The sequence below is a fragment of the Ahaetulla prasina genome, chromosome 4 (genome assembly GCF_028640845.1).
Source record: "Ahaetulla prasina isolate Xishuangbanna chromosome 4, ASM2864084v1, whole genome shotgun sequence".
Classification (NCBI taxonomy): Eukaryota; Metazoa; Chordata; class Lepidosauria; order Squamata; family Colubridae; genus Ahaetulla; species Ahaetulla prasina.
This window is the reverse complement of record NC_080542.1, coordinates 33,443,023-33,465,414: the sequence shown is the minus strand read 5'-3', so window position 1 is coordinate 33,465,414 and position 22,392 is coordinate 33,443,023. Positions and strand designations below refer to the sequence as shown.

Here is a 22,392-nt window from a genome sequence, read left to right as displayed (position 1 = left end):
TTTATTTTGCACCTCTTCCTGTGTGGTGTCCTTGTGGTCAGATATTGTAAAGTCATGAGTGTGATCAGTTTCACCCAAAGACTATAACTGGGGCTGGTGCCACAAATCTTGATAAGAATCTAGAACACAGGTTTTAAATTTGATCACGTCACGTGATGTATCCTGATATTTTTTTGCCTTTGCAGAGCTGGGGTGAGTGTGGCCTGTGAGTGACGCATCCAACTCACAGGCTGCTAGTTTGACATCCCTGATCTAGAAAGTCCAAGAATCCCTTTGCAATTCCCTAAGTTTTCACATCATTCAATATCAAGTTTCATCAATAACTTGCACTGTATAGTAAAGGTTTTCTTAGCATCTCCTGTTTACTACTTAACATTTAATTATTATCACATCAACTAGATTGCAGAACTGAAATAGAACACATTTGGAGGATATAAGGTTTCAGAAGTGGGGAAGATAAAGTGTTTACACTGCTACCATCAGAGTTTATTCCAACTCTAGAATTCTGTGTTCTGGAAAAAAAAAGGGAGCCATGGCTCCTGTTGACAGTTGGCACCCTTGAACTATTCTGCAGCACTATATCAGAATTTATTCCTCACTCCTGTAAATGATTGAACTTGGAGGCCAATCTAGTCATAAAAACCAGGTCCAAAACGTGGGAAATCAAGATGACTGCTTGCATTTCTAATATTCCAGCACTGTGAATGTTAACAAGTAAGTTTATCAGAGGCTTTCTTGGATGTACATGTTCTAAATGTATGCAACATTTGGTTTCTGCAAAATTTCAAATAAGTGACTTGCAAGAAGCCAATGACAAACTACTATATTGTTTTGTTTTATTTTTATATTTATATCCCAACTTTCCTCCAATAGTTTAGGACAATCTGATAACACCCCCTCTAATTGTCCCTTGTCAGAATAATTAAGCTGAAGTCTCTCTAGTGTTATTAAGAAAACTATACAGATGCATCCATGCAGTAAACAGAGTTTAGATCAACTTAGATGTGATTTTATCTTGTTCTTTTCCATCTGAGTGGGTCTAATCCTGCTTAACTTTTTGAGGCCAGATAATATTGACTAGGTGCCACTGAAATCATTAATCACATGGGCAAGTTCATGCAACACTTTAGGCTTAAAATTGGAGCAGGCAGTTTAGATTATTGGGGATACACAGGAAAATTGCAACTGATCTAAGAATAAAAGGGACAGCTACATGGTAGGAATCACCAAGGAAGTAAACTAGCAAGCAGTTAATGTCTTCAGAAATGCAGTTAGAAAAGCTAGAGTCAAAAATAGCTTAGGCTCACAAAGGAAGCTAATTGCCACAAAGGACCTTTTTCATTAAGCCAGCAGTAAAAGGAGGAAAATGGAAAGGGTAGACAATTGGATACTAGTGAAGATCTAGGTCAGCTTTATACTAAAGAAGGGCAAAACTTTTGAACAGATTATTAAGCAAGTTGGTTTAGGAACATTTAGAAAAGAATGTATTGCTTGGCAAAAAACAGCATAATTTATCAAGAATAGATCAATCCAGGTCAGCCCAATTTCCTACTTTGGCAGAGGACTCATTTAACTGCCCATGGGAATGTGGTGAACATAATTTACCTTGACTTCAACAAAGTTTTTAACAAAACCAAATTCTAATGAAGGTGGCAAAATATGGATTGGGTTAAGCTACCATTCCATCAATACAGAGTTCATTTAGGGATCAAAATCAACAAAAGTACATCAATAGCATCACATTGTTGGAATTGTCAAGAGATGTATCCAAACATGACTGTAGGCTCTTTGCTCTTCAGCCTATTAATAAAGTGGGTGAGTGATTAGAAAATATGATTGTCACATTTTCAAATAACCAAAGTTGGAAACAGAGGAAATAGCTTAGACTGAGGACCGAATCAAAATTCAAAGGGATTCTGAGAAGCTAGAAAAAGATTGAAACCAGCAAAATAAATTTCAACAGGAATAAATGCAAAGTCTTATAATTGAGTAAGGAAAATCTAAAATATGAGTACAGGGTGGGGGTGAAACATGCTGGGTAGTTCATAGTCAAAGGAGTTTTCTTTTTTATGGCATTTCCAACATTTATCACTGATTAATTTGCCCATTTGGCAATTACTAATGGAGTTATATACTATGCCATGTATAAAACATCTTGTATCAATTTTCCCTCCGACTGTGACCATGTAAATTTTATTGATCCCTCCCCGTATTTCATCCAATGTCCCACAGCTCTTTAAAACAATTTTATCTTCTTTTTGTTCTGCTCTATATTGTATTTCAATAACAAGTTGTAATATGACATCATAACTGATCTTGATTTTATGCAAGTATTTCAAATGCTGTAAACTTTCTCAAATTTCCCATTTCTTTCTGAGATCACACTTTAGTTTTCCAGCTATTTATAAATACATTAACCACAGTAGATTCCTATTTTTGTTAAGCAAACAGAAGAGAAATGTCCTGATGGTAACAGCTTTTCCAATATGAATTATTTGGAACTGGTGGAGTTCCCTTTACTAGAAGTTTTATAGAGAAACAAGTGGAGACATCAGCAATAGGAAAATAATAGATTCCCACTCTGGTCAAAAGGTTCAAATTTATCACCTACCAAGTCTCTTCCAACCCTAATGTTGCATAATTCTAGGAAGATTAGAATCCTGCGTTTGCAAATCGGTTCCCATGTTCTTGACTAGCTCCACCAAAGTAACTTTTTACTTTATCTACAAAGTAAGGCCAGGATAGGTAGAACACTCATCCCACTTCTGGATACTATATTGTACCAAATTCTACCAATGGCCACCAGAGGGCAGGCCGACTCCCCGGTTCCTCTCCATCCTTCCCAGCCCCCTTACTCCTGCCTCTCTCGCCCACCCTCACCCCCCGCCCTCCGCTCAGCTGAGCTTTGACAGTTCCGTGCTGCACCAGCAACCTCCAAATGCTGGGTTTTGAAGCAGACAAGTTTTCGCCACCGAGCAGGAATCTTCCGGGAGCCACTCATCCCACGCCGTCGGCAGCCGAACGGAGGTGGTGGCTGCAGAGGAGAGAGAGGAACGGCCCGGGTGGAAGCTGCTCCCCAGGCACACCAGAAAGTTCGTGCCAAGGAAAAGTGGTGCAGTGGAGTGATGGGGCAACCCGAATCGCGGAAGCTTTCCTGGGGAGCACTGGTGCTGCTCTGGCTTCTGCAGGAGGAGGCAATGGGATCTTCCTTCCCGGAAAGGAAAGGAGCAGGTACAGTCCACACCTTCCATGGGGCGAGTGAGCAAAGAATGAACGAGGAGCGGGAGGCGGGTTGGAGGTGCCTGTTGTCCAGTGAACCTGGGGAAAGAAAGCTTCAAGAAATACCCATTCACCAAAATTGGGATGTGAGATAAAGGGGCAAGGAGGGAAGGTGAAGACAGGTGTGCATAGAGGAATCAAGTGTGAGCCAGCCCAAAACAACAATGGGAATAAGGTACATGTGCAGAATGATATGTAAAACACACAGGTGACTCTGCGAGGGCACCAAGGGTACACAAATGAAATAGTATTTATTTTCATAGAAAAGCACAAAGAGATACCTGTCAAATGGCAGCATTATATATAGATTTCTATGTGCATCAAAGTATTGGTCCATAAAACCCTCCAGTCACTTAAAAACGCATGGAAGACTATTGAAAAAGAATGATTCATTGTGGCAATGCAAGACACAAATGTCTGGCGAATTTGAAGAGTTGTGGGGTGACAATTCATACAGTGCTTCTAGTTACTGTTTATATTCGTTAGTATGAAATTAAGCCAACTTTCTGGGTTCATATGAACCAGAAGGAACATTTGGACTATGTCACAAACCAGCCAGTCAATTTCTGACATAATCTTGGGTAAACTTAGTTATTGTGCTTATGATTTATGTTTGTGTATATATGAAAATATATATCATATTACACAGCCAGATGGATCCACTGAGGGTACATCCGAACATGTGTTCCTTGGGAACTTAGTTCACCATACTGTAGTGATACACTTCATATAATCTTCTCTTTAGAATAGATCACGTTTGTGAGAAACTGTTTCCATATATTTAACAGAGTTGCTGGTTTTGTATTATGCTAATTAGCTCGCAAAATCACTGATCTACTTTCCCAGTTCTTGTGTTGTGTCTCATTTGTAAACAAGGCTCCAACATGAAATCCAATGAGTCCAAGCAGAAATGAATTGGGTAGATAGATGCTCCTATGGATGAGCTCATGTATAGAGACTGAAGGCCTTCTCCTATGTTGCTTGCAAATTATGGAATCCATTCCATTTGAAAAGGTTCTGTTTTTAGGGAAGAAGCCATATTTACCATTTTGGCTGGTTATTTCTGTATATTTGTTTGCTTATATCAATTTTATAGGCCAATTATCTCACAGTGCAAGGTGACATTAAGTGGCTGTCTATTTCAGTTTCATTATATTATAATCTATCATTTGCCTTGAGCAAATGATGGGTTAATGCACATGATAACAATTAGGAAAATAATGAATTTCAATGGTTTTAAAACTGAACCGTGGATGATAAGTGTGAGAGGGATCTTGGAGTCCTAATGGACAATCATTTAAATGTGAGCCAGCAGTGTGCAGCAGCTGCCAAAAAAAGCCAACATAGTTCTAGGCTGCATTAACAGAGGGATAGAATCAAGATCACATGAAATGTTAATGTTAATACCGCTTTATAATGTTTTGGTAAGGCCACACTTGGAATACTTCATCCAGTTTTGGTCGCCACAATATAAAAATATGTTGAGACTCTAGAACAGAGGTGTCAAACTCATGTCGTCACAGCAGCATCACGTGACGTGTTGGGACTTTCTCCCCCCTTCGCTAAACTGGGGCTAGGCGTGGCCAGTGTGTGATGCACTGGTGGATTTCAATTTTTTTCACTACCAGTTCTTTGGGTATGGCTTGGTGGGCATGGCAGGGGAAGGATACTGTAAAATCTCCATTCCGTCCCCCATCCAGGGGAAGGATACTGTAAAATCCTCATTTCCTCCCTATCAGCTGGGACTTGGGAGGCAGAGAATAGATGGGGGTGGGGCCAGTTAGAATTTTTATTACCATTTCTCCAAACTACTCAAAATTTCCGCTACCGGTTCTCCAGAGCTGGTCAGAACCTGCTGAAACCCACCTCTGGTGTGATGCATCCAGCCCACGGGCTGCAAGTTTGACAGCCCTGCTCTAGAAAAAGTACAGAGAAGAACAACAAAGATGAATAGGGGACTGAAGGCTAAAACATAAAGAACGGTTGCTGGAATTGGGTATGTTTAGTTTAATAAAAAGAAGGACTAGGGATGACATGATAACATTTTTCCAATATCTGAGGGGCTGCCACAAAGAAGAGAGAGTCAAGTTAATTCTCCAAAGCACCTGAGGGCAGGACAAGGAGCAATGGAATGGAAACTAATCAAGGAGAGACACAACTTAGAACTAAGAAGAAATTTCCTGGCAGTGAGAACAATTAATCAGTGGAACAACTTGCCTCCAGCAGTTGTGAATGCTCCAACACTGGAAGGTTTAATAAGAGATTAGATAACCATTTGCCTGAAATGGTATAGGGCAGGGGTCACCAACCTTTCAGACCTCAAGGACCACTGAATTCATAATTTTAAATCCTGCAAACCAGTAATATGATCTGCTTACCGGCTGGGGGGCATGGCTAGGTGGGTGTGACTGGGTGGGCATGGCCAACTCGATGTCACTCATGTCAAGGGGCGCCTCACCAGCCTCTACTCATCCCTCCCCTCCCAGCCATTCCTCGCCTGCCTGCTCGGGCTCCTTAGGGCCCAACAGGAAGCAGTTATTGGAGCTAAGCAGCCATCACAAGAAAGAGTTGGCAAAACAGCTCAGTTCAAATTGGATCTGACCGAGAAGGAAGCTCAGCAGAAGTGCCTCACTTAGGACTAGGAGCATAGGATTTCCAAGTAGAGGAAAGATCTGTAGGAGTGTAAGGCCAGGTACTGGCACCTGGAGGCTCAGCAGGCTGAGATGGTCAGCCAGTTCTAGGCCTTGATGCAGTCCCCCTGGAAGAAGGCCCTCTGGCTCTTCGCCACCAGTGGCACTTTCCTCCATCCTTCACCCAAAGCCCCGCACCAGGTGGCTGAAGCAGACCCTAAGTTGGAATTTCTCAGCCCCTCCGACCCACATAAAAAGACCCTGAAGCGGGAGACTCTCTGCAGCAACACAAACATTCATTGAACGTATCTGGCCCAGGAGGCTGTAATTTGAGGACTCCTGATTTAGTGCAATATAAAAAATGCAAATAATTTTTCTGTGGACCACCACAGAACGCTCTTTATACTATACATAAATGATCTCTGTGCCCTTATCTCAAGTTATTGTGTTCTCTTTGCTGACGATGTCAAACTATTTAGTACCACTAACAATACTTCTACCCTTCAAGAAGACCTTGACTTTGTATCCAATTGGTCCAAAACTTGGCAACTCCAAATCTCAACCAGCAAATGCTCAGTCTTACATATTGGAAAAAAGAACCCAAACAACAAATACAAGCTTGATGGAGATTACCTTACTGACGACCCCCACCCTGTCAAAGACCTTGAAGTTTTCATATCAAATGACCTAAATGCCAAAGCCCACTGCAACTACATAGAAAAAAAGGCTCTAAGAGTTGTAAACCTAATTTTACGCAGCTTCTTTCCCAAAAACGCTACACTACTAACCAGAGCATACAAAACATTTGCCAGACCTATTCTTGAATACAGCTCACCTGTCTGGAACCCATACCACATCTCTGATATTAATACAATCGAACGCGTCCAGAAATATTTTATTAGAAGAGTTCTTCGCTCCTCTGTAAACAACAAAATACCTTATGCCACCAGACTTGAAATCCTGGGATTAGAAAACTTAGAACTCCGCCGACTCCGACATGACCTGTGTTTAACACACAGAATCATCTATTGCAATATCCTTCCTGTAAAAGACTACTTCAGCTTCAATCGCAATAATACAAGAGCAAACAATAGATTCAAACTTAATGTCAACCGCTTCAAACTTGATTGCAGAAAATATGACTTCTGTAACAGAGTTGTTAACGCTTGGAACTCATTACCTGACTCTATAGTCTCTACTCAAAATCCAAAAATCTTCAACCAAAAACTGTCTACTTTTGACCTCACCCCATTCCTAAGAGGACTATAAGGGGCGTGCATAAGAGCAGAAATGTGCCTACCGTTCCTGTCCTATTGTTCCTTTTCATTATATCAAATTAACATAGTTATTGCATTCTTTTGCTTATATATATATTTTTCTTATATGATGTGTTGTTGTTTTATGTCAATGTTTGTATGCTGTTGTGACAAATGAAATAAAAAAATTTTTTTTCTCACAGACCACCAGTGGTCTACGGACCACCAGTTGGTGACTGCTGGTATAGGGTTTCCTGCCTAAGCATAGAGTTCGACTAGAAGACCTCCAAGGTTCCTTCCAATTCTATTATTCTATTCAATTGGATGCAATCTTAAAGGCCATCTAATCCAATGAAGAAAATTCATAGGTAAAATATTCATAACAGATGGCTACCCAGCCTATGTCTGAAAAGCTCTAGCAAGGAAGAACTAATTACCTCTTCCTTTTAGGTCACTGCATCCCTTCATGAATTTCTCATACTGTCATAAAATTTTGTGAAACGTACAAGTTTATCCTTCTAGTTAAGCCTTGGGAACTCATCCTGTCTCTTGTTCTTGTCTATAGTTCATAAGTCTGATTAGGTACTTGGCTCAACTGCGCTTGTTTTAGTTTTTCTAATCTAAGATCATCCTTTCCCCACCCAAGAGTGCATGAATACTAAAGGTACAGGATATGATGTCTCTGGAAAAGGAATGGCTGTTTTGGCAAAGTGAAATTGTTAGGTCAGCTACAGAATTCCTATGAATCAGTCTTTTATTAACTTGGTGTTCTCCAGATGTGTTGGCTAGGAATTCTGGGAATGTAACAGATCTGGAAGCAGCTGATATGAATATCAGTTGCAGAAGAGGGGAGAAACAATTATTTTAGAAAAGGGCCAAGCAATCCACAGCCATCTGAACATTGCTAAACTACTATTCCCAGAATCCCTCATTGTTGGCCATGCTTTACAATATTGGGAATAGTAATCCAATAGCCCCAGGAGTGCCACAAATTGCCTAGCCTCATTCAGACCTTAAGTATGGGATTATGTAATCCACATCATCAAGCAGGGGAATCTTATCTTCAGTGTGCGTAAGCAATAAGACTAAAAGGCTCTGAAATATTTTGCACTATATTGATGAGAATCAAACTGATGTATATGATATGTAAGAATATCAAAGAACAGCTGTCATGAATAATGAGATTTATTTTCTTATGTACTAAGTAAAAATGGTTAAACATCTATATTGAGAATCCTAAAATTTTAGAAGTTGAAAAAGCTTTGGAGATTATCTGATTCCTGTTCTTGCTTAACAGAGACTTTCAAAGACAAGATGAAATTCCAGCAGAGGTGAAAAACCAGATCCTACCCAAAGGCAGAATGCTTCCCAGGCTTCCTTCTGCAAGCTAGAGGATTTTATTGCATTGGGACCAAACCCCTTGCCCTTCATTTAGATGCTGTCCATTCCTTATGGAGGAGCTGTAGGGCACTTTCAAGTAGACTTAGCCTATCCTTTCCTTTCCTTTTTTTTTTTTTTGGAATTTTTTTTTTTATTTTAAAACAAACCACATACAAAATACCTTTTTTCTACAAAATATCAGCCAGATATATAATCATATCAAATTTATTTCCCCCCCACTCTCTTATATATTTTATCAATGTATTTCCCTTCCCCTCTTTTTAATTTCCCTATTTGTGTTGCTCTTTAAAACAAATTCTTGTCTGACCCTCCGTCCCAAATTTAAATCTTTAATCAAATCTATCCCTTTTTTTTAAAGTTCCCCTCTTTTATTTCTTCCCATTTATGTTAAAACCCTATGTTCCCATTTACAAATTTCTTTCTTTTCACTCTCTATAGCATCAACATCCATCATCTCTTTACATTTCAATAGACATTTTTGAGGTTATTATTCTTAATATTGTAGAAAAAAGTAGAAAACAAGCTAACATTCATTATTTCAGAAAATCTCATCTTTATATACTATCATTTCTTTAATAGTTCACTCTTAATCAATATTGATTCCCTTTCTATTTTTTCTTAAAATTCCTTGCTTTCGTTGCTTGTCCTATATTTCTATCAGTCCTGCCAAACTCCATAACATTAGTATGAATCAACTCTTTACATATCGATGAAGATTTTAAAATTCTTAATCTTGTAAAGAAAGTAAAAAAAGCAAGTATTTCCCTTATTTCAAGAAGTCTCATGCTTATATATTCTCCTCATTAATATTTCCATCTTAATCTATTTCAATTTCATTTTTTTTTCCTCTTAAAATTACATGCCTTCTTTGCTTATTCTATATTTTTGTTGGTTCTCCTTTTCCCCTCTTCCCCCATTTTTTATTTGTCTCTATTAATCCTATATAATTCTTTAAGTTTATATTTTAACATCATAAGTTCTTTGTTCACTCTCAGTTCTGGAGCAGCTCTTGCTTTTTTCTGAGTCTTATTTTGCATCCAATCTTGTAGTTGTTTCTTTTATTTCTTGCTTAAAAATCGTGTGTGTGTTTCTCTTCATTTCGGTTGTTCTCTGTTTCATTCTTTGAAGTTGTAGCTCTTATTCTTGTCAAGGTCGAACAGCTTATTAACAAAGTCCTCCCTTTCGGTTCTCACCAGTCTTATCACTGCCATAAAAAGATTTTCAACAATAGCTAGAGTTCTTGTAGTTTCCTCTTCCACCTTTAGGTGTCACTTTGCAATCCACAATTCTAATCCACAATTAGCAAAAGTATCCATTTTGTTTCTTTTACTTAGCCTTGTTTTATTTTAGTTTATTTTTTGTTTTTTCCAATTAGTCCCATTTAAAGTCCAATAGATTTAAGTTTAAAATTTGTTTAGTTCCAGTCTGTAGAGGAAAAAGAAAATTGGAGATATTCTATCAAATTTCAGTTTTAAGTTCTTGATTTTTCCTTTTCCTTTTTGTAATCTTTAATCAATTTTACAAACTTCCAAATTTATCCAAATTCCCGGCTTTAACCATTTCCTCCCCTTTTTTTGAGGGATCTATACTTCAATTTCAAAGATCAAGCTTCTGTTAGGTCTTTGGATACTGCTTCCATTTCTTTTGTTCTATTATATTAACAGCCCTGGTCAATTTAGCCGCTATTCCAGAGTTTTTAAAAATTTTTTTGGCAAATATCAATTTTAAAATAGTCCTCCGTAAGTTGGTGTTCATTCACCCAGCTTCAATATTTTGTCCAATTCACCGCTTCAACACTCTAACACAGTCTTATGTGGCCATCCCGACTTTGGCAGCTTGTAATGGCTGCATGTCCTCATCTCTGGATCGAAGGCTAAAAGGCCGGTGCTGTAGGGAATTTGCAACTTCCCTGTTCGCTCCGGCGGCTCCTTCTGTCTTCGCTGTCCCTGCAGGAGAGCTATGGTCTGTTGTGGACCCCCATAATGATGGGGATATTGGCGCTTCCCCCTGAGTTCCTGGGGTTCGCAACTGTCTCGTTGTGACACTGGTCATGCCTCTCAGCCTATCCTTTCCTTTCTTGAAGGACTATTTGGTTCCTAAACATCCTTGGGAACAGTGCCTACCCTGAGCTTCTCTCTGGAATTAACTCATCCTGTTCTGTTCCTTTATCAAAGGGATCACAGGGGCAGGGATTGCTTGGGGCAAACAGCTACTGGCAGAAGATGGAATCCTCTGGGGGAAGCGGTTTGGGAAAGGAACTTTTATGGGCCTTACGATGGGATTGGGATGAGATTACCAAAATGAAACAGTTGGGCAGATTTGGGGCATTCCTGAATTATATAGTTTACCTGACAGACGTACCTGTTCTCTTCAAGTGTTTCCAAAAAAATAAGAGCCTACTACTTTCAGATAAAGTCTTTATCCTTGATTAAACAGCTTTTATTATTAGGAAGTAGTCTGTCTATGTGTTGCTAAATTTGCTCTCTTCATATTTTCATCTCTTAATTGTCTTGAATGGGAATGGATGATTGATGATATATTGGGAATTTTTTCATTTAGAGCTCTAAGTGACAACTGACAAGTATCTTTTCACTTCCTCTTCTCGGCCTGTCCAGTTGAAGTTCTGGCCTCATTTTGTCCATCTGTTTCTTCACTTTGTTTAAATGGAAACTGTAAAGATTTTAGAATATTTTATGTAAATCATCGTGGTGTGAATCCCCCTTGAAAGAATTGGAACAAATAAGATTGGCATGTAATATTTGGCTGAGGAATTAGCCAGGTGGTATATTCTTGTAAGAATGTATTTTACTTGCAAAAGTCCTTCAGTTCAGTTTCTCTTGTTTGGGATGTTAGCTGTGGCAGATAATCATAAAAAACATAACACTCAAATCAGTTACATGCAGTATATAGTCACCAGAATAGCATAGTTGATATGATAAAGCTCAATTCTTAAGCTTGATTAAATAAAGCAACTTTATATTGCTTCCCTTTATATTTCTAACAATACCAGTCTTTACTTCCTTCAAATACTGCAATGTTGTAAAATTTAGTTTATTTTTATTTTGTCTTTGTCCCTTTTCACAAAATTCTTCAAAACTTTAGCATGCCTTTTTTGTAAATCTAATATAGGAAAATTATTCAGGTCGCTCTCTTGGTTTATTATTTGTAATTCTTTTTAATTATTAAGAAATCAGTCCGTTTCTTTTCATGTCCAAGTGCAATCTCTTTTTCCATGTCGTTCTTGTAGAAATCCACTTTCAACTCAGTCTCAATGCTTTGAGGTAGAACTTTCTGCTCATCCATAATATCTTATAAATACAGTCTATTTATAGAGGCAGACATTTTTAAAATTAACTGCTGGGTCCATTGTTCAAAAATATCCTTCAATGTTCAGTGTTAAACACTGTGCTTCATTCAATGTTCTCCTGGTAAACTTTAGCTACTTCTAATTCCCTCTAGGCTCCAATTTTTTAAGAATGTTATCATTGTTATTTTTTAAATTACAACAGTAACATTTTCCCATGGAAAGAATTGTTTATAATTAATTCTAAAATATTATGTAAAATTCATCTGCACTTTTAGTCCATTTGTAATTTTCTAAAATCAAAGCTTTAATCAACATTTACTGTTTATTAAAAAAATAAGTTCTTAAAGCTTCTTTTAGTGAAGCTGGAAGGCAAATACCAATGCTATGCAATGTGTGGATCCAAAGTTTCCTAATAATGGAAAAACAGTTAACAAGTAATTTCCAAAAGTGATAAGAAAAAGAAATATGCAAACTAATGTCCTTTCAAAGACACTGATCATTGCTGGAGCAAGATAGCAATAGCAAAAACATTTAGACTTATATATGCTTCACAGCCCTCTCTAAGTGGTTTACAGAGTCAGCATATTGCCCCCAACAATTTGGGTCCTCATTTTGCTGACCTCATAAGGATGGAAAACTGAGTCAGTCTTGAGCCAGTGGGGATCAAACTGCCAAATTGCTGGCAGCCGGCAGTCAACAGAAGTATCCTGCAGTATTGCAGTCTAACTATTGCGCCACCATGACTCTTTAGGCTGTGATTATTCTCTCATCTCCCCGAGCTCTAAATCCACCAGAGGAGCAGCTGTTTGGAGTGCTTATAGGCGATCTCAAGTCCTCTCCTTGTCCAGAGAAGAATTATCAAAAAGCTGGCTTACTCACTACCTCTTTGTTCCACTGTGAACAAACTTTTTAGGAAGCTATCTTCAGTCTGCCATCTCTTTCCTAGAAGTCCAGATATCTGTAGTCTAAATTGAAGTTACTTTCTACGTTAGTAGCAGCAAATTCTATTGTATGGAAAAGGGGGAAAAAAACCATTTGTGCAATATTGAGAATCTTGGAAAAGATTAATGTAGAAATAGGACAAATGTAAATTCCCTAAGACCCTCATCAAATCCCATGACAATAAATTTATTAAAAAAGCACTTCTCTTTGATGGTCCCAAATCTCCCTATGCTTAATTTTACTGACTCCCGCCCTCCCCCCACCCATATTTTAATAGCACTAACAATGGAAAATTTTCTATGGCATGCACATGTTATATAAGAATTCTTACCCTTTTTAAGCTGAAAAGCTTCCAAAAGCTGTGCCCTATATGAGCATATTCTATTTCCTTAAATTGGTAGGTTTTTAAACTCTTTTTTCTAGTTGGCATTTGATTTCTTTTCAAATCAGTTGTAATGCAGCCACATACAAGATTGGCATTTTTCCTGGACTTCCGGTGGTTTCGTTTTCCCCGAGAAGGACGCCTGGAATGGCGTCCCGAACTGAGATTCTGTAAAAGCTGGTGAAACAGCGGGAGAACGACTGTTAGCCAGCTTCAAAGCTTTTCTCTGGGTGAAAGAGAATTAGCCAGAGCAGCTGGATAGCAGAAGATTGCCCCAGGGGCTCTGCTTTCTTATGCAGAGTCTCGGACGGCTGCCTGCATAACCCAGCCCCCTCCAGACTCGGCTCGATCCTGTTAATTAAGCAGGACAAGAGGAAAACGCCCACCTCTGCTCAATTGATTCCGTTTTGAATAACTTCAAGCAGACGGGGACAAATACAAGCGATCGATTACTGGGGAAGCAAGAAGAGAGCTGACTTCTACTCCTTTTTAAAAGGGGAAAACTTTTTCTTACTTGAACTTAGTGAAGGAAGAAATGGCGTCTGAAAGGAAGTGGATTGGAGGCTGCTTGTGAGAGAAAGCGAAGTTTGTCTTTGTGGATTTTAGCTGAATAGAAGCTTTCCAGAGGAGGCAAGGTGAAAGTTTTTATTTTACAACTTTAATTGGAGACTTTTTGAGACTTTGAGATTTACTAATTTTAATTAGAGACTTTACTTAAATTAAAATGGCTTTTAAGCCACCAAAAGCTCCCATGACGAGAAGGGGGTCTGAAACTAATTTAGAAGATATATTAAAGGAACAGAACAGAGTTTCTGAAGAGCGATTTAAAGAAATTATGAATAATATTCATGGTGTGAAGGATCAACTTAGGGAAGAAATTAAAGAGACTAATAAAAAAATTAGAGAAGATTTATTGATGGTTTTTCAAGGTTTGGCAAAAAATTTGGAAGTAATGGAGGATAAAGTGGAAGTAATTAGTCAAGCAAATCAGTATTTGGATAATAAAGTTGGAGAGCTTCAAAATAAAGTGGATAAAATGAGGATCATGTGGTGGTATTGCAATATAGAGCATTGGAAAAGCCTTTGAGATTTAGGGGTCACCAAGACCGAAAGGAAGAAGACCCCAAAAAAGTTATATCAGAAGCCGTAGCTGAAATGTTAGGCATGGACCCTCGAGAAGTTGATTTTCAAATTGATAAGGCATACAGGGTTAATTCTTGGGTAGCGAGGCAGAAAAAGCTCCCAAGAGATATTGTAATTTATTTTTTAACTTCTACAATAAGAAATCAGATTTTGCAAGCTACATACCAAAAGAAATTGCAAATAGCAGAACAGGAGGTGTTGGTTTTGAAAGAGATCCCTGCTAAAATGTTAAAGGATAGAAGGATTTTAGGTTTTTTACACAAGAGCTTAAGAAGCATCAGATTCAATATAGATGGGAGGTTCCAATTGGTTTAACAGTATTTTTTCAAGGCAGGAGATATCGAATTGATACTGAACTGAAAGCAAAAGATTTTCTTTTTAATGTATTGAAAGTGGATGTAGAAACAGTGGATAAAAGTCTTCAAGAGAAACAGAGTGGGGAAGCTGAAACTGCACCTGTGATATCAGTCCCTCAAGAACAATCTCAGGAACAAAGAGTGACAAGGGGAGCTATTAGGCGTAAGGAGATGGAGGAACGACTTCAAAGACAAGAATGGATTCTACTACTGAAGCTGTGGGAGGAGCCAAGCCGAAGAGTGAGGGTCTTCAGCTAATTGCTCAGAAGCTTCAAGAGGCCAGAGATGGCAAATAAATTTTTGACATGGAATGTTAATGGTTTAAATTCAGCACAGAAAAGAAGAAAAATATTCCATTATTTGAAACAATTTAAAAATGATGTGATATGTTTGCAAGAGACACATATAAAATTATCAGATCAGAAATATTTGATTAATTCGAAATTAGGTAAACATTTTGTTTCTTCTGCTCGAATAAGAAAAATGGTATAGTTATATATTTGAAGAAAAATATATCAAGTAAATTAATTGAAACGGACATTCAAGGAAGATATATTGCTATTGAATTGATTTTAGAAGGAAAAAAGACACTTGTGATTGGCATATATGCACCTAATCAACAACAAGAAAAATTTTATAAATTGTTACATGAAAAATTGACTTTTTGGGACTATAAAACATTTATTATATTAGGGATTGGAATGGTGTAATGGACATTAGAAAAGATAAAAGAACTCTTTCTAAGAAAATTCCTATGCATGCAAAATTGCCTAAATCTTTTTGATTTGATGGAAGATTTTGAGTTGAAAGATATATGGAGAAGGCAGAATTTTGATGATAGAGATTATACTTATTTTTCGGATAGGCATCAATCTTTTTCACGTATTGATTTTATATTAATTACCAATGACTTGCTTTCTAGGGTTAGGAAAACAAAGATATTTCCAAGGTGTTTAACTGATCATAGTCCGGTATGGATGGAGTTGCAATATGAAGGTGGAAGAAGATCATGGAGAATAAATGAAAATTTGTTTAGATATGAGGATAATGTAAATCAATGTAAAAAACAAATGAAAGAATTTTTTGATTATAATTTGGGAAAGGGAACTTCGATAGAAATGGTGTGGGACGCGAGCAAGGCCTTTATGAGAGGAAACTTGATATATATTAATAGTAGACAGAGGAGAAAACTACAAAAACAGCGTAGGGATTTAGAAGAGGAAATTCAGAGGAAACAACAATTATTGGTACATAATCCACATGATTTAAAAACTATTGAGGCGATAAAGATATTACAGAGTCAATTTAATATGTTAATGGCAGATCAGGTGGCAACCAATATACAATATGCTAAACATAATACTTTTTGTAATGCCAATAAATCAGGGAGGTGGTTGGCTTATATGTTAAGGAAAAGACAGAAAGCACGTACTATTGAAGGAATTGAATACAAGGGTAAAGTGCGATTTCAACAGGATAAAATTAAAAAAGCTTTCTTGGAATATTATACAAATTTATATGCCAGAGATACAATATTGAATATGGATATTGATAAATATTTGAAAGAATATAAGGTTAAAGGTTTAACTAATGAACAAAGGGAAGAGTTGAATCGGCCTATAACTTCTGAGGAAATTATTTGGGTAATAAAGCAATTAAAAATAGGGAAATCCCCGGGCACAGATGGACTTACAGCAATATATTATAAAAAGTTACAGGATGAGATAGTTGGTCCACTTATGGAGTTATTCAATCAGATATTGAGGGGATGGAGTACCACCATCATGGAGGACTACTTTTATTTCATTGATACCAAAAGAGGATCAGGATTGTACTAAGCCTGGGAATTATAGACCAATTTCACTCTTGAATAATGATTATAAGATTTTTGCAAAAATAATGGCAAATAGGTTAATGGAAATTGTACAACAAAGGATCCACACTGACCAGTCTGGTTTTATAAAAGGGAGACAAATGAGGAATAACGTTAGGCAGATAGTGAATATATTGGAATACTTGGAAAAGAAAAATCAGATTCCGCAGCGTTTATATTTTGGATGCAGAGAAAGCTTTTGATCGTTTGCATTGGGAATTTTATTTAAATTAACAGACAAAATGCAATTTGGAAATGGTTTTATACGAATACTTAGGGCAATTTATGGAGAGCAAACAGCTCAGATAATAATTAATGGTAGTTTGACAGATAGTTTTAAAATTGCGAAAGGAACAAGGCAGGGTGTCCTTTATCACCTTTATTGTTTATTTTATCTTTGGAACCTTTATTGGATAAGATAAGAGAGTTAAGGAGATAGAGGTATTAGAATTAGAAGATATGAATATAAAGTCAGAGCATTTGCAGATGATTTGGTTGTTATGTTGACTCAGCCTATAAATTCAGTGTATATTTGTTGGAAGTAATTAATCAATATGGAAGGGTCTCAGGGTTTAAAGTGAATCAAAATAAAACAAAAGTGTTAACCAAAAATATGATTAAGAACCAGAAAGAAAAACTAGAGGAAATAACAGGATTTGAAATTGTAAAAAAGGTTAAATATTTAGGAGTCTTTCTTACATCATCAAATGGAAAATTGTATAAGAATAATTATGATGTGTTATGGAAAAAATTCAGAAGGAAATGAATACTTGGAAAAATTACAATTATCTTTGTTAGGAGAATAGCAGCTATAAAATGAATGTTTTGCCTAAATTCTTGTTCTTGTTTCAGATGATACCAATAATTAAGAAAGATAAAAATTTGGATGAATGGCAGATTGGAATTAATAAATTTATATGGGAAGGAAAAAGCGAGAGTCAAAATGAAAATAATGCAAGATACACGGAAAGAGGAGGATTAAAATGCCTAATTTAAAATTGTATTATGAAGCAGTTGTTCTTTCGGTATTAAGTGATTGGTTTAATTTGACGGAGGAAAGGATTTTGAATATAGAAGGTTATGATTTATTATATGGTTGGCATGCATATTTATTGTATGATAAGAAAGTAGATAAAGCTTTTAAGAATCATGTGTTGAGAATTTCTCTTCTGCGTGTCTGGAAAAAATATTATTATAAGTTAAATTACAAAATTCCTATATGGGCATGTCCTAGGCACGCAGTAGAGAATATAAATATAGAACAGGAACAAGAAATGATTACTTATAAAGATCTTTTATACAATGAGAGGGGAAATTTACAACTAAAATCTTTGGATACATTAAAAGAAGAAGGGAGGAATTATACTTGGTTTCAATATGGACAGTTAAAGGCTAGATGGAAAGAAGATCAGAAAATTGGTATCATTCAAAATGAAGAAAATTTGGTTAAACAAATTAGAAATCAAACTCAGGGGCATATAAAGAGATTGTATACTGTGTTGATAGAAATAGATTCTGAAAGAGATTTAATAAAGGATTGTATGATAAAATGGGCACAGAATATTCAAGAACCAATAATGTTGGAAACATGGGAAAAATTTGGGTTAGAAATGTTAAATTTACGCAAGCGCAGAATTTAAGGGAAAATTTTTATAAGATGTTTTATAGATGGCATTTAGATCCTAAGAAATTATCATGTATGTATCCAGATATGCAAGCGAAATGTTGGAGATGTAATTGTGATGATGCTACATATTTTCATGTATGGTGGACTTGTAAGAAAATTAAGTCTTTCTGGATAAGAATCTGGTGGATTATGCAGAATGTTTTGAAGAAGAAGATAAAGTTCCTACCGCAATTTTTCCTTTTGGGAATAACAACGGACTGTACAGTGATTGAGACTAAGTTGATTTTGAACTTAATAACAGCAGCACGACTGTTGATTGGACAATATTGGAAGAAAAAAGAATTACCCACAATAGAAGAATGGATATTGAAAGTTTCCAATTTGGCTGAGATGGCTAAAATCTCAGCCTTCTTGAAAGACAGTACTCAAGAAAAATATTTAAATGAATGGAAGAACTGGATTGATTATATTCAAAATAGATATCAGATTAAGAAATTTCGGATTGCTTTTGAATGAAGGATGTTATTTTGATTTTAATGGAAGAAGTCAGGTTATGTGAGAGAAAGATTATAATTGTGTTAGATTTTTAAAAATTTAATGTATGACTGTTTTGTTTAAGGAACTATACCTTGTGTTTGCTCCGGGAAGTCCGGGGGGGGGAGGGGGGTTTAGGAGGGAGGGGGGGAGGGGGGAAAAATTTAATTGTTGTAAAACTATTTTAATAAAAAAAAAAAAAAAAAAAAAAGATTGGCATTTTTCCTGACTTATAAACTTGTTTTCAACTACCTCATTGATCCTAATCCTAACCCTAACCTTTTAAAAGCATTTTTTACAACCATTCGGGTGGGAAAAGCGAGCGATCCGGAAAGAAGTGGCAAGTGGGTAAGCGGGCCACTGGGCGACTGGGTGTTTGGGTGGGCATGGGGGAGAGGGCAAGGACTTTTGCTTTAACCAAAAACTCTCTACTATTGACCTCACCCCATTCCTAAGAGGACCATAAGGGGCGTGCATAAGCGCACAAACGTGCCTACTGTTCCTGTCCTATTGTTTTTCTTTTCTTCTTCCTATATATATATATATGCTTATACCTCCTTATATTTACTCATATATGTGTTTATATATTATATAATCTTTTTGTACGATACCTACATATATTGTTGTGACAAAATTAAATAAATAAATAAAATAAATAAAAAATACCAGTGCTCCGAACCACCCACCGCCATCTCTACCAGATCAGCCAATCCAGTCCAAACTGGGAGCATTTCACCCTGGCTAATACCATCTTTAACAGTAATGGAGCCAAATTAATAAACTCCCTTTTTGAGGGGAGCCTCAAGGTGAGTAACATCTCTTAGGTTTCCCTATGCAATATTTTAGAGGGAGCTCATGTGGCTGTAGAGACTTTAAAATAGAAGTATTAGAATTAAAAAGAAATAGCCAATTTTGTGCCAGTCTAGTTTTCTGCTGCATCAAAGATGGTTTGAAAGCACTGGGGAAAGGTCTATAGTCTCAAAGCGCTATAGGAATCTTCCAGAAGCCCACATATTTTCTATATGTGTTGTGGGTTTTTTTGTCTTTAATAACACTTTCTACTAATTTCTCCAGAAGAAATGCTAAAATAAGTTGGTCTATGATTTTCTCCTTTCCATCCTACCAGTTTTTTTTTAAAAAAAACAAATAAACAAAACAAAACAAAAACAAAAAACAAATTGAGTTACATTGGCCAAAATATGCAACTCCTCAGGAATGGATGTTGATTTTAGGGATATCTTGCATATTTTCACCAATATGAAATCTGAGTTCTTCAGGAACCCACAACCGGATACCCTGTGGAGTCAGAGAATCCAATGACTGCCGTCAAATATAGTTTTTATAAGTTTTGCCATCCTAATCACGGCTTTGTCATAAACTCTGTAAGTCTACCACTCCCTGTGGGAATCAATGCCTTCATCTGTCTGCAAGAGATAGTATCTCAGGCTGTCTTGTAAAGGTTTGATAAGGAGCACAGTTAAATAAATTATAGGAAGCCCTTTAAATATCTGAAAGGACTGTGTAAAAGTTCAGAATTATGAGTAGTGTTTTGTGTGATTAAAAACTAATATCAGTTAAAAAAATGAAGCAGTTCTTCTCATTTCTTATTACAATAATCATTATTGTGAAACTATGTTTAAAGGACAAGATAGAAGTTTGTTTTTCAAAATCCATGGAAAGAGACCTATGGGGATAAAGAGATTAACAATTATTTGATTTAATTAAAGCAGTTTTGTGCTTCTTCCCATTTAAGGTAATTTACAAGTACATTTATACTTAAAAACAATAAAACTATATATTGAATTTTTTTTTATAAACATACAAACAAAACATACAAAATGAAAATAAGCAGATAAATACTGAAACAGTGGAAGAATGTACAAAAAACCACAACAAAATTAAAAACCCGAACAGGATTAACAGGACAGGAGAAATGAACATGGGCTTCGCTGCTGCTGCAGAGCAAGTAAGGTTGCTTAGCACCAGCACCTCATACTTTGGAAGAAATTTCAAAATCAAGGGCCACCACAAAAAAGCCCACTTACCAGTAGCCTCTTGCCACATTTTAGCATCAAGGAATGCCCAGAATGGGTCTTCTGAAACTGACATTAGCTATAGATAGTGACCACATAGGAAAAAGCATTCCTTCAAATACTTTTGTCCCAAGTTATGAAGGGCTTTATAGATTAAAATCAGCACTTTGGACTGGAGACCAACTGACAGCCAATGGATCATTAAAAACTGGGATCATATAGTCACATTGTCCAGCTTTAGTCAGTATTCTTGCTTTAACATTTTGTACTGTTTCCAAACAACCTTTAGAGGAAGCACAATAAAGGAAGCTATAGAGCAGGGATCTCCAACCTTGGCAACTTTAAGCCTGATGGACTTCAACTCCTAGAATTCCCCAGCCAGCAAAGCTGGCTGAGGAATTCTGGGAGTTGAAGTCCACCAGGTTTAAAGTTGCCACGGTTGGAGACCTCTGCTATAGAGTACTCTAAAGAAGAAGTTAACGAGCCCTGAATTATCATAGTCAGGTTATCTGTTCAAATACTCGTGAACCATAGCTTGTGCTCTGAATATTAATAAAATGTTCTTCATATTTGGAAATTCACACTTGGAATGACTTGCCTTCAGAAGTTGAAATTTCAATACTGGAGGTTTTAAGAAGAGATTGGACAGGCATTTGTCCAGAAGAGTGTAGGGTCTCCTGCTTGTGCAGGGGGTTGGACTAGAAAACCTTCAAGGTCCCTTCCGTTATTCTATTCCGTTATATTGCAGAAGCCATTTGCATCTCTAATGACAAGGATGGATCCAGAAGCAATCTTAGGCTACAGAGATAATAATAATAATAATAATAATAATAATAATAATAATAATAATAATAATAATAATAATAATAATAATAATAATAATAATAATAATAATAATAATAATAATAATAATATATTTATTTATTTATTCATACTTTTATACCGCCCTATCTCCCTAGGGACTCAGGGCGGTGTACAGCCATATAAAAACACATAAATATACAAAGTAAAACATTCATCTAAAAAACTTATTATATAGGCCAAAATTTAAAATAGACATATAAACAATAAAACCCAATTTAAAACCAAATCTAAAATTTAGACATTTAAAATTTTTAAAAATCTAGTCCAGTCCTGCGCAAATGAATAGATGTGTCTTGAGCTCGCGGCGGAAGGTCCGAAGGTCAGGAAGTTGACGAAGTCCTGGGGGAAGCTCGTTCCAGAGGGTGGAAGCCCCCACAGAAAAGGCCCTTCCCCTGGGTGTCGCCAGTCGGCACTGCCTGGCCGACGGCACCCTGAGGAGTCCCTCCCTGTGAGAGCGCACGGGCCAGTGGGAGGCATTCGGTGGCAGTAGACGGTCCCGTAAGTAACCCGGACCTATGCCATGGAGCGCTTTGAAGATCATTACCAAAACCTTAAAGCGCACCCGGAAAACCACAGGCAGCCAGTGCAGTCTGCGCAGGAGGGGTGTTACATGGGAGCCACGAGGGGCTCCCTCTATCACCCGCGCAGCCGCATTCTGAACTACCTGGAGTTTCCGGGTGCTCCTCAAGGGGAGCCCCATATAGAGAGCATTGCAGTAGTCCAGGCGAGATGTCACGAGAGCATGAGTGACCGTGCATAAGGCAT

The 22,392-nt window shown here is 37.1% G+C and overlaps 1 protein-coding gene across 2 annotated transcripts in view; it reads left to right on the top strand.

Moving 5' to 3' along the window:
* The first annotated feature begins 2,893 nt into the window (after positions 1-2,893).
* Positions 2,894-22,392, top strand: part of PLXDC1 (plexin domain containing 1) — a 102,160-nt gene continuing 82,661 nt past the window's right edge. For both annotated transcript variants that reach the window (XM_058180804.1, XM_058180803.1), the window contains exon 1: positions 2,894-3,231. In XM_058180804.1, coding sequence (XP_058036787.1) covers positions 3,126-3,231 — 106 coding nt within the window. In that variant the 5' untranslated portion in view covers positions 2,894-3,125. The remainder of the gene's footprint in view (positions 3,232-22,392) is intronic.